At 47.4% G+C, this 13203-nt stretch overlaps 1 protein-coding gene across 1 annotated transcript in view; it reads left to right on the top strand.

Moving 5' to 3' along the window:
- The window catches only part of LOC141002543 (dual specificity calcium/calmodulin-dependent 3',5'-cyclic nucleotide phosphodiesterase 1A-like), a 75770-nt gene that overhangs the window by 41248 nt on the left and 21319 nt on the right, over positions 1–13203 (top strand). The window contains exons 5-6 of the mRNA XM_073473894.1: positions 2816–2929; positions 3042–3224. Coding sequence (XP_073329995.1) covers positions 2816–2929; positions 3042–3224 — 297 coding nt within the window. The remainder of the gene's footprint in view (positions 1–2815; positions 2930–3041; positions 3225–13203) is intronic.

The following is a 13203-nucleotide window of genomic DNA, read 5'->3' as shown; positions in this document are numbered from 1 at the left end:
GGCCTGCTGATGAACGAGTGAGGCACGTTCCCGTGGGCCCAAGATTGACGTGCCAACGCACTGGCAATGCATTGTGGGACTTGGAGTATTATGGTGGTGCGTTCAATATGTTGTAGTGTATGATTAGGAGAAAACAACCTGTGAATGTCATGTAAATTGGATGATGTTTGTCGTCACAGCACATAGCTGAGCGAAAGATAGCGCCTTAGTAAGCTTCTGTCAGAAATGTATGTATGTGTTATGTGTGAGAGAAAGTGTGTGTGTGTGTGTCTTTTGGTTTCACTTCTGTTTCGTTTTGCTTGCTTTTATTGTCTTTAGCTCTGTGCTACATTGTATTTGTGTGAAATGTGCTATATAAATGACGTCTGGTTGACTGATATGAGGCTGACTTCCTGTGTCCAGTGTGTGCTGCCATGGGAAGGTTCCTACCTAAATAGGTGCATGTGACCCACAGCACAACATAGCCACCTAGTCGACAGTTTGTGTCCAACACACACCATACATTGACATGGCTCTTACAATGGCCAAGCATCGAAATTAACGGCCACGCCCAACAGGTACAACGTAGGCAAAAGCTTTTGACAACTTTTCATCATCAAGGCATGATGATGATACTTAGTGACTGTGAAGTCTGTGGCGTTAAATCTGTAGGACAGGTTAAATAAAGTACGAGGCATAGAAATGGGTGAAAATGGCAGCGAAATCTCAACTTTGAACCAAAATGGCAGACTTCCTGTTGGACTGAAGGTATGGGTCCAAGAGGGTTTTTTGTGCGCCTGGTCATGATACATATGTATACCGAATTGCGTTCATGTAAGTGCATGTTGATAACCTTTTGTCAGGAGGGTCCACAGATGCCACATGCAAAGTTTGGTGCAAATCGGTCAAATCGCCTAGGAGGAGTTCGAAAAAGTACGTTTTTCATTTTTTGTGATTTTGCGAATGGAAATTTAGCGTGAAAGTGGGCGTGGCCAACATCACACAATTCAGCTGAATTCAGGGAACACATAGATATAATGTTTAAAACTGTGCGACATATTATGTGGGAGTCATTGGGCAAAAACATTTTTGTCTTGATAATAGCACCACCTGCTGGTCATTTTTGGTGTGTGAGTTACAGGGGCCAGTCTATACCACCCCTATGAATTTTGTTGACATAATTGTTATGGTGTGGGCACAGTGCCAACTATAAAATTAGACTACCACCAGAGCGCCACCTAGTGTCAGATCGGTAACAACTTTGTCAGCTATCCTCAGGAGGGCATTGGCAATGAGTGTACCAAGTTTTGTGTTAATCCGACCAACCGATGTCGAGATATAAAATACTTTTAAAGTAGTATACAATTTAAAGAGTGCCACCTAGTGGTCATCTGTCAAAATTTAGCACAGAGCCTTAGGGGCTTATGGGGAAGTAGTATCCTGAGTTTCATGTCATTCGGACACACCAATGTGGAGATATGCAACACTTGGAACAAAATGTACAGGAAATTGTTATTTAATAACTTGAGTATTCTTTGGAATATCCAAAATATTTTGATAACTTTTTGTGTGGCGTGTCCACAGATGCTGTGTGCAAAGTTTGGTGCAAATCGGTGAAATGGCCTGGGAGGAGTTCGAAAAAGTTTGCGACATTTCGCAAGTTTGCTAAAGAAAACGGAAGTGGAAATAGGCGTGGCCTATATCACGAGATTCAACACAATTCAGGGAATGCGTGGATATAAGGTTTTGAATGTGCGACAAAGTATATGGGAGTCATAAGCCAAAACGCACTTTCCTGGATTATAGCGCCACCTAGTGGTGGATGTTCACGACGACCATGGATTATAAAATTTTTCGTCAAGCCTAATGTGTTTGCCAAATAAAATTGCATTTTCATCCATGTTCAGGCAGTGACAAATGCGATCATTTGGGACAAAGAAAAATAATAATCATTTGAAAAACAATAGGGAAATTGCAGGTTCCCTGCTCGGGCTCTTATTAAAACTGCAAGCAGTGATGAATGGGCCCTCGACCCACGTACGTCGGGCTGTGGCGCTGATGGAGGGTGCGCGGCCAGATGTGTGCTCACCCATTACCTGTGAAAAGGTTCCTACCCAAATGGGATACGGAGACACAAAACACAACAGTGCCATCTAGGGGACTATTTGTGTCCAACACACAGCATACATGGACATGGCTCTTACAATGGTCAAGCATAGAAATTGACCTCACCGTCACACCTACCAGGTATATCGGAGGTGAAAGCTTTTGATAACTTTTCATCTACAAGGTCTGAGGATGATACTGAGTGAATGTGAAGTCTGTGGCGTTAAATCTGTAGGACAAGTTAAATAAAGTATGAGGCTTAGCGAATACTTAGGCTTAGCGTACCGAATTTCGTTGATGTGTGTGCTTGTAGGAGGCGGGGCTTCAAGTCTGAAATATTCCAGGGGGCGCTATAGTGCCATTTTTAAACTTAAATGGCCCAAACCCATTTCAGATATCTGTGTTCGTGACTGGGGATGCATGTGCAAAATTTGGCATGTGTAGTTGTTTGTCTGTACGTACGAAATGAAATTCCAACAGAAATAACTACTGGCTAAATAGATGAGACCTATGAGTACTACAAATTAATTAAATGGAGGTGGTGCCCCCCTCTAATCAGTACTAATATTTCATATACTGTATGTGGTAAGAATGCTACGATATACTTTGGATGATCTGTGTTGATTTCTTTCTTTGTCTTCTACTGTATTTGGTAATCAGGCTTATTTGCATTCCAATAACTGAGCATGTGTGTGTGTCTCTGTGTGTGTGTGTCTGTGTCTGTTGTCAGGCTGAAGGGGTTCCTGGAGCAGATGGACCGTGGTGTCGTAGACTTGCAGGAACTCAGAAGGAACCTGGAGCTGGCTGCTGCCATGTTGGACGCTGTCTACACTGATGAGACAAGGTAGGAGTGAATAGACTGATGGGCGAATGGATATGAAATATGAATGCATAATTGAATCCTTGTCACTGGTTGTCCAAGCTGTGACTGACAGATGTTTCTTTCTGTTCTGAAGGCGTCTGTTGGACACTGAGGACGAGCTCAGCGACTTTCAGGCGGAGTCAGTGCCCAGTGAAGTACGTGATTGGCTGGCATGTACCTTCAGCAGGAAGATGGGCGTGGCCAAGCGTCGTCCTGAGGAGAAGCCAAGATTCCGGAGCATTGTCCATGCAGTACAAGCTGGCATATTTGTAGAGAGGTAAAAAAAAAACATTTTTTTTAAAATAGAAAAAATAAATAACAGTCACGGCCCTTTTCAATTATATATATTTTAAAGTATTAGACCTCACCTCAGTAGATTTGCAACAAGCTACAAAATCAACATTCGTATCCAAGTTATATTTCTAAATTCTTATCCTTTTTTAACAGCTAAGAAACATTTTATAAACCATTGATTAAGCAATTGTAAAGGTTTAGAAATTCCATTCATTGTTTGTTTACAGTGAAATAACTATTAACTAAAGTTTAATTCACTCTACTTTCTACACCAATTACATCCTTACCAGCTAGCAAACACTCATTCTACAAGGACAAAAACAAAACAAAACAACTAACTATCTGTCTAACTAACTTAGGGATCAGTATATGGAGCTACATGACACTCTTACATTTAGCCTCCAGAAAACTCAACTAATATCTCTAAAAAGATATGCCCTAAGATTTGAATTTTGTAGTGTTTTTTTAATTGCCAATATATAGCCAAAAGAATATGTACACCTCTGTCCACATACTTGCCAAAGCATACAATCTGACCAAGCAGATAAATCTACATCGGGTTCAGGAAGAAACCATAAAGGAACAGGAGACTAGACAGACCCAATTACATTGCCTCGCTCAAGCCCAATGATTACTGCAAGCTGTTTCATATAATGAAGGAATTAAGACTTCTCCTTACCTGTAAACTTCCAGTCCAGCCGGACGATGGAAATGGGGGTCGAGTGCGGAGGATGAAGGAAAGGGAGGTCAAGTGCGACGTACAAAGGAAAGGGGGGTCGAGTGTCGAGGACGAAGGGAAGAGAGGTTGAGTGCGGAGGACGAAGGAAAGGGGGTCGAGATTGAGATAGAGGAGAGGGGGTCAAAGGAAAGGGGGTCGAGATCGAGATGGAGGAGAGGGGGTCGAATAAGGTTGTAGGGTGTCTGGACCATTTAGGAACCATGAAGGTTGAGAGTGGGGGTATGTCTCGGTGAGCATACAAACCTCAATTGGCGTGGCTTCATTATCCCCAAAAAGGTTTACTGGGCTATGGGCTTGTCGGATATGGGAGTTTAGGAAACAGGCTGTTCAAGATTGCTTGCCGAGGTGCGATGACGAGTTGCAGGAACTGAGGGTTTAGATGTAGATTGTGGCTGAAAACAGAGGGACTGGTGTTGGGTGATGTCTAATGAGCAGATGAGGGTGATTTTTTGGACCACTCGTGCCCCCAAAGAAGTGCAGCAATGACGACTGGATATGGTTCATAGAGGGCTGTGGCATAGTCTGATGCCACTGTGGGTTCTCGGCAGGAAAAGACACACGGAGTGATGATTTTTACGATCTTTTATTTCTTTATACTCGGGCCACACAATAGCTCTCTCGGGGTCGATCACAGGCGTCCTTTGCTGCCGACCGCCAGGAGCATCCGTCCATGTGTGTCTCACTCCTCCTCCCAGGTCCAGCACGCTACTGTGTTTTAAAGGAGAGAGTGATTAGCTCAACAGGAAACCGGTGTGCCAATCACTCTCACCTGGCGCTGCTCTCCTGAGCCCTCCCCACACCTCTCTCCTGCAGCTGATGCACCACGCCCCCTCCACATACCTCCACCGCCCGACTTAGGCCGGGGAGCCGTCCGGCCTAACCCACTCCCCCCCCCCCCCCTCCTCATGAGAGCGGGAAAGGAAGTCGGCCACAGCCATCTGCACCCCCGGCCTATGGATCACCGTGAACTTAACGGCTGAAGAGCCAGATACCACCGGGTGATCCGGGCGTTGGCATCCTTCATGCGGTGGAGCCACTGGAGGGGAGCGTGGTCCGAGCAGAGGGTGAATGGGTGCCCCAGCAGGTAGTACCGCAGAGCATCGACCGCCCACCGGATGGCCAGGCACTCCCTCTCCACGGTGCTGTACCTGGCCTCCCTCTCGGACAGCTTGCGGCTGATGTACAGCACTGGGCGGTCGAAGCCCCGCACCTGCTGGGACAGAACGGCCCCCAGCCCTCTGCCCGACGCATCAGTCTGCAGGACAAAAGGGAGAGAGAAGTCAGGTGTGTGGAGAAGAGGCTCCCCACAGAGGGCCTGCTTAACCCTCTCAAACGACACCTGGCACTGCTCCGTCCACTGGACCGTATCTGAGGCACCCTTTCGGGTGAGGTCAGTCAAGGGGCTGGTCAGCTCCGCGAAGTTGGGAATAAATCGCCGGTATTAGCCGGCCACCCCCAAAAACCGCCGCACCTCTTTTTTGGTCTTGGGCCTTGGGCAGGCTGCAATCGCTGCTGTCTTATCTACCTGAGGACGCACCTGCCCGCCGCCCAAGTGGTACCCCAGATACCGTACCTCCCTCCGTCCAACTGCACACTTCTTCGGGTTGGCCGTGAGCCCCGCCTGCCTCAGTGACTCGAGCACCGCGGCCACCTGCTGTACATGCTCCGCCCAGGTGTTACTATGGATGATGACGTCATCCAGGTAGGCGGCAGCATATACAGCATGTGGACGCAGCACCCGGTCCATGAGGCGTTGAAACGTGGCTGGGGCCCCGAACAACCCGAATGGAAGTGTAACAAATTGGTACAAACCGTACGGAGTGGAGAAGGCCGTTTTCTCCCTAGACTCTGGAGATAAGGGAATCTGCCAGTAGCCTTTGGTCAAATCCAGCGTCGTGAAAAAACGAGCAGTGCCCAGGCGGTCCAGGAGTTCGTCGACCCGGGGCATAGGATAGGCGTCAAACCGTGAAACATCATTCACCTTACGATAGTCCACACAGAACCGGATAGACCCATCTTTCTTGGTTACAAGAACGATGGGGCTACACCAGGCACTGTTGGACTCTTCTATTACCCCCATCTCCAACATGGCTTTCAATTCTGCCTGGACCACTTTTCTCTTGTGTTCAGGCAAACGATAGGGCCGTGAACGCACTGTCACGCCCGGGTGAGTCTGCACGTGGTGTTGAATAAGGCTTGTGCGTCCTGGCAGGGGGGAGAACACATCAGCGTAACGCTGCTGCAACCTGGCAATGTCTGCTCTCTGGGACGGCGAGAGATGGTTTTCACATAGGAGCGAGGCAGGATTGGTCGATTTTGGTACCTCAGGCCCCAACTCATCTCTCTCTGCCACTGCCGTCACCAGGGAAACAGACTCAGCCTCTCTCCAAGCTTTAAGGAGGTTGAGGTGATAAATCTGTGTAGCCCCTCCCCGGTCAGATCGCACAAGCTCATAGTCAACCTCACCCACTCGCCGTGTGACCACAAAGGGCCCTTGCCACTTGGCGAGTAATTTGGAGTTGGAAGATGGGAGCAATACAAGCACTTTATCTCCCGGTGAGAATTGTCTTAACCTAGATCCTCTGTTGTACAGCCGCTACTGACGTTCCTGGGCCCGGAGCAAATTCTCACGTGATAACTGTCCTAGTGTGTGGAGTTTTGCTCTCAGGTCCAGGACGTATTGAACTTCGTTTTTACTGGGGCTTGGACCTTCCTCCCAGCTTTCTTTAACCAGGTCCAAAACCCCGCGTGGTCTCCTGCCAAACAGCAGTTCAAAGGGAGAAAATCCCGTGGAGGCCTGGGGTACCTCGCGTACTGCAAACAGCAGAGGATCTAGCCACTTATCCCAATTGCTACTATCATCGTGAACAAATTTACGGATCATGGACTTCAACGTCTTATTCAGGCGCTCAACGAGGCCGTCAGTTTGAGGGTGGTAAACACTGGTCCGAATTGACTTGATGCCCAATAATCCGTACAGTTCTCTCAGTGTTCGTGACATAAATTGGGTGCCTTGGTCAGTCAGGATCTCTTTCGGGATCCCGACTCGGGAGATAACTTGAACCAGCGCCTGCGCCACACTCTTTGCAGAGATGGTGCGCAGCGGCACTGCCTCTGGATATCGTGTTGCATAATCCACAAGAACTAACACAAAGCGATATCCACGTGCGCTCCGGTGAAATGGCCCGATGAGGTCCATCCCAATACGGTCAAAAGGGACCTCAATCAGTGGTAATGGGCGCAAAGGCGCTCTCGGGGTGGCGGGTTGGTTAACCAACTGGCATTCGGGACAAGACGCACACCAGCGGCGCACATCCGCCCAAATACCAGGCCAATAGAATCGGGCCATTACACGGTTAAGTGTCTTTTCACACCCCATATGTCCAGCCATCGGGTTATAATGAGCCGCCTGGAAGACCATTTCCCGGCGGCTTTTCGGTACCAACAACTGGGTCATTATTTCTCCTGTCTGAGTGTCACGGCTCACTCTGTAAAGTCTGTCCCTACGTAATGAAAAGTGTGGATATGTTAACGTTGTGTCAGGGCGCACCATGTGACCATCAATTTTTATCACTTGGTCAAAGGCAAAGCGTAGAGTATCATCACGAGACTGCTCGAGTGGAAAATCTTCCATGGAGTCAAACACAGGAACCTGCGGAGCCTCCTGAGAAGGCCCCGCTGGCTCCCCCTCCCCGTCTGCAGTGTCGGACAACCTCGCGTCACCGCTGAGCACAGCGCACATATCCCATGTCCCTGTCGGCCGTGAGCGCACCCCCACACACTACCCCACTAGCTTATCAAACCCCGGCCAATCAGTACCCAGAATCAGGGGGTGCGTTAGGCGGGAGCTAACCGCAGCCTTCACACTATGCTTTTTACCCTTAAACCGAATTTCCACTGGTACTACAGGGTATCTGTGAATATCCCCATGCACACACCTAATATCCACCCATCCAGCCTCTATCAGAGCCCCGGGTCGAATCAGACTCTGGTGAACTATAGACTGCATGCAGCCCGAGTCCACCATCGCCTGATATGTACCCCCCTGAATCCTTACCGGAACGCTGTACGTCCCTCCTGGACCGGGGGAGGGTGCTGGAGGGCCGACAACCCGAATCACTTGACCGACCTCCATGAGTGGGCATTCACGGCGGAAGTGTCCGGGCTGTCCACACCTCCAGCACTCCTGCCCTGCCGCCTGAGGAACCCTCTGTGGGCTGAGAGCAGCCCCTGTAGCGGCTGGAACCTGGGAAGGAAAGAGAGGAGAAGGGGGATTAGATCGGGGAGGAGGAGAGGGTCGAGCGGGTGTGTGTGTGTGTGTGTGTGGGTCGGGCGCAGGTCTTCTCCGGGGTGCCGGCGTGGGACGGGCGGGAGAGGCTGGCCGACCCTCATGTGCCCAGGCTCTGGAGAGCACGGCCAGATGGTCCTCCGCCAGTGTGATGGCCGCAGTCAGGTCCACCGGGCGGTGGCAGTGCACCCAGTCTGAGGTGGCAGCTGGAAGCCCCTCCGTGAACTGCTCCAGGACGATCTGGTCCACCAACCGGACCTCGCCGGCGGAATCCCCGGGCTGCAGCCATCGCGTTGCCGCGTCCTTCAGCTGCTGTGCAAAGACGAACGGCCACTCTGCGGGTCCGAGCTTGGCTCCCCGAAACCTGCGGCGATGGTCCTCCGCGGAGAATCCCAGTCGGTCCAGGATGGCCCTCTTTATGTTCTCGTACTGTCGGGAGGGGGCAGGCAGGCCGAGCGCCGCAGTTTGCGCGTCCCCCGACAGAAGGGGGAGCAGTCGCACGGCCCACTCCGCCTCCGGCCAGCCGCATGCCTTCGCCATCTCCTCAAACATCCCCAGAAATGTCTGTGGGTCGTCCTGCTCCGACATTTTATGGAGCGCCAACCCCACGAGCGAGGGGGCCGGTGCCGCTACCCCCGCCCGATTTACCATCACCTCTAACAGCTGTGTCTGTTTCTCGGCCTGGCCCTGAAGCGCTGCCAGCTGCTGCCTGCTGAGCATGGCCTGGTCTCGGTTCATGGCCGCTATTTCTGCCAGCATCTGCGCCAGCGCCATAATCGGTTCTGTCATCCCCCGTCTCTGCGTTCGCCTGCCGAATCACGTTGGGTGCCGATGTGGCGTTGTCTGATGCCACTGTGGGTTCTCGGCAGGAAAAGACACACGGAGTGATGATTTTTACGATCTTTTATTTCTTTATACTCGGGCCACACAATAGCTCTCTCAGGGTCGATCACAGGCGTCCTTTGCTGCCGACCGCCAGGAGCATCCGTCCATGTGTGTCTCACTCCTCCTCCCAGGTCCAGCACGCTACTGTGTTTTAAAGGAGAGAGTGATTAGCTCAACAGGAAACCGGTGTGCCAATCACTCTCACCTGGCGCTGCTCTCCTGAGCCCTCCCCACACCTCTCTCCTGCAGCTGATGCACCACGCCCCCTCCACAAGGGCAAAGGAAGGAGAGAGTGAGAACAGTTGAGAGGGGCCAATTGGAGGCGGACCATCTACCACCATAGTAGCCTCCGACCCTACTGTTGGTGCGGCGGTGGTGGATGTCCACAGGCTGGGTGATTTGATTGTCGTAAAAGAAAGAAATGCCGTTCCATGATGTGAGAAAGTCATGCCATGTTCGTAGCTCCATTTTACAGGAGTCATCTAAGGTAATGTAGTCATGGATGGTTTGGGGGTGATAGGGGAAGGACGTGCCATGGGTGCGAGTCCAGTAAACACTGGAGGAGTATGTACGGGTGGGGAAAAAGGATGGGGTAGTGGAGCAGCGACGACACATTCAGAGGCTGGGTGTGAGGGAGCTCTGCACAGGTTGCAGTCCAGGGAGGGTCTTACCGCAAATATGCAGCAATAGAGCTCTGAGTCCAGGGCCCCCCAGTAGGTGCCCTGGGTGAAAAGGACGTGGTAGGTGAAGAAACCAGTGCCATCAAACCATAGAGCCAACCCAGTTAGCAATTTTTGGTTCTAAAAACGTTCTGAGAATGTTACCTAGAATGTTCTCCTAATGTTTTCAGCGGGAAGTTTTCTTTAAGTTCCCAGAATGTTCGAGGATAATGTTATCTAAAAACATTCTAAAAATGTTTGGTGATAACCTCCTTAAAATGTTCAGTGACAACATTGCTCGAACGTTACGCCCTAATGTTCTTGAAAACGTTCTCAGTGGGAAGTTTTCTTTAAGTTCCCGGAATGTTCGAGGATAACGTTATCTAAAAACATTCTAAAAATGTTTGGTGATAACCTCCTTAAAATGTTCAGTGACAACATTGCTTGAACGTCATGCCCTAATGTTCTTGAAAACATTCTCAGTGGGAAGTTTTCTTTAAGTTCCCAGAATGTTCGAGGATAACGTTCTCTTAAAACATTCTAAAAATGTTTAGTGATAACCTTCTTAAACTGTTAACTAAAAGCCCTGTTAGAACATTATGCCCTAATTTTCTTAAAACATTTTCAGATGAAAGTTTTTAATGTTTCCAGAATGTTACTATTTTAGAGTTGGATAACATGCTTTGAAAAAAATCTATAAATGTTTTGCAGTAACTTTTCATTAAAATATTTAAACATTAAAACATTATGACAACATTCCCACTTCATCTTAAGACAAACATTTCCTTACTGACCACTGGTCACTAGGATCACTGATAATTTCCTTAACTATTGGAATTGGACTATTAACACATGTAAAAGTTTGATAACATCAATGTTCAAAAGTCTTTCAACAGAATTATTTATTTATATTCTTTCATTTAAAACAAGGGTTAGGGTTAAGTTTTTTCAATTGTACTTTCCCCACTAACCAAAAAACCCAAAAATCAACAAAAACTGGCAAAGCCCCCACTCTCACTCTCATGTGCACTCTAAACCTAAACTTTAAACTTAACTTTTTGGCATCATCGTAATATAAATCATTAAAACAATAATACAAAAAAATTATCAATTTTAAATTTTTCAAAAAGACAGAAAAAAAGTCAGAGTCCTCTAACAATGTGGGGCTTCTGCTCCTCTCAAGTGCTGCTGTATTGTCATGGCTCTGAACCACAGACGGTCCACCTGCACGATCGTCCTCTGTCACAGACAGTCCACCTGCATTATCCACCTGCATTATAAAAAAAATAGTATTTAAAATCAGAATCGTTTCTGATTTATCAAAAGTCTTTTTGGTAACCCTTTAAATCACAGGCCGTTAATTACGCAGTAATTACTGGAAATAACCAAGTAATAGCTAAGTAAAATATATGTTATATCTAGTAACAGCATTACAAGGAATTGTAGTTACTATATAATATTCAAGTAAACAATAACAACAATATAATAACTATAAGATGACAGAAAGGCATCTCAATTTGCATCATAACTCACATGCCACCTCTAGCAAACATGCATATCTGCTCACAGCTCATCACAAAGTGCGTGCTTGTTTTTTTCACCAAAAGGAAAATGGGGATGACAACGCATTTATTTTTGAACAAATGCTTAACACTGACCTGAGTCCATCTGTGGGGAGCATATCGCAGGGTATCTGAAACGCAGGTTTCAACTGTCTTCTGCAGGGTCTTGGGGTGGTTCTTCTGGCAGGCCTCTAAAGATGAAGAAAGACAGAGAAAAAACAGATCTAGAAAAGCAGATAGTTGAAGTGTTTTAAGCAGTACTTTATGTAGCTTAAGCTGGACTAAAGTTCTTGAAGCAGTAGTTGAATTAGCTGAAGCAGTATCTGAAATGCTTAAAGCAGTAAATGGTAAATGGTCTTGCATTTCTATAGCGCTTTTCCAGTCTGCTGACAGCTCAAAGCACTTTACAATACTTGCCACATTCACCCATTCACACACACATTCATACACTGATGCCGGAGGCTGCCATGCAAGGTGCCAACTGCTCATCAGGAGCAATTTGGGGTTCAGTATCTTGCTCAAGGACACTTCGACATGTAGCTGAGGGGAGCCGGGATTCGAACCAGTGACCTTACTAGACGACCCGCTCTACCTCCTGAGCTACAGCCGCCCTTAGCAGAATATCTCAGGCAGTACAGTGGATGTCATCTTCAATTGCCTCTCCCAGACGAAAGCCATTCAGCTGCCAGCCGGCTGAACTAAACTTTGTCACACCATAAGGGTCACTGCTTTAGAAAAACTAAGGACATCTATATTGTTCATTAAGAAGTTGAATTGGTACGTGAGATTGTAGGCACTGGTAATAATGCCACCTGGTCACCTTTCTTTTGATATTCTCAATTTGTCCTGTAAAAGTAGAGACCAGGACAAATGGACATCAAGGAAGGGGACAGTCATGTCAATTAATCCCTATCCCTTTTCAAAAGATGTTTTGCTACACTTTGATGTTCTCACCAATTTAAAGGTAGGCCTACTAGGCCTATGTGTAAGAATCAGAATGACACTGATGGCCATTAGGGCAACTGCAGACAGCGACCTGTTGCATGGGAGCGAGCAGCCAGTGGCCACAACAGCATGGATCTGGCGTTAGTTGCTTTGTAGCTAATAAAGTCATTTGCAAATGGCAACCTAGCCAATTTATCAGCCCCAGGACGGCTGGGAGTCTGGATGCATTAGCGACATCATTGTGGTGTGTTTGGTCATGTCTTGGCTTGCATTGGCTTTGGGGAGGTAACTTAGCCTGCTTCCCTGGAGCTGGTGTGGGTTGGGACATTTTATAAAAGAAAATTCACTGTCTAAGGCCTTAATAACATCCCGAAAACATTTTCTGAATGTTACTTTGAGAATATTCTTCCTTTGTTAACATATCACATTACAGAAATGTTTTATAAAATAAACATTCTGTAACCTGAGGCCTTAATAACATCCTGAAAAGATTTTCCAAATGTTGCAGTGAGAATGTTCTTTTGTGATCATGTAATATTTTATAAAACAACATAATCTGTTACCTCAACAATGTCCCCCAAACATCCTCAGAATGTTGCAGTGAGAATGTTATCGCTTTGTGAACATATCACAATATAGAAACATTTTATAAAAAAAAGTTCTGTAATCTGAGGCCTTAATAACATCCCCAAATAATCCCAAGAATGTTACACCTAAAACGTCCTTCCTTTGTTAACATTTCACATTACAGGAACGTTTTAGAATAAATGTTTTGTGATTGTAGGCCTTCATAACATTCTGAAAACGTTGCGTTTTTTGCATTGAGTGTTGCTTTGAGAATGTTTTTCCTTTGTTATCATATAACATTGTGGGACTGTTTTAAA

Source organism: Pagrus major, chromosome 9 (genome assembly GCF_040436345.1).
Source record: "Pagrus major chromosome 9, Pma_NU_1.0".
Taxonomy (NCBI): Eukaryota; Metazoa; Chordata; class Actinopteri; order Spariformes; family Sparidae; genus Pagrus; species Pagrus major.
The sequence above is the reverse complement of the archived record's forward strand: the minus strand, read 5'-3'. Positions and strand labels throughout refer to the sequence as shown.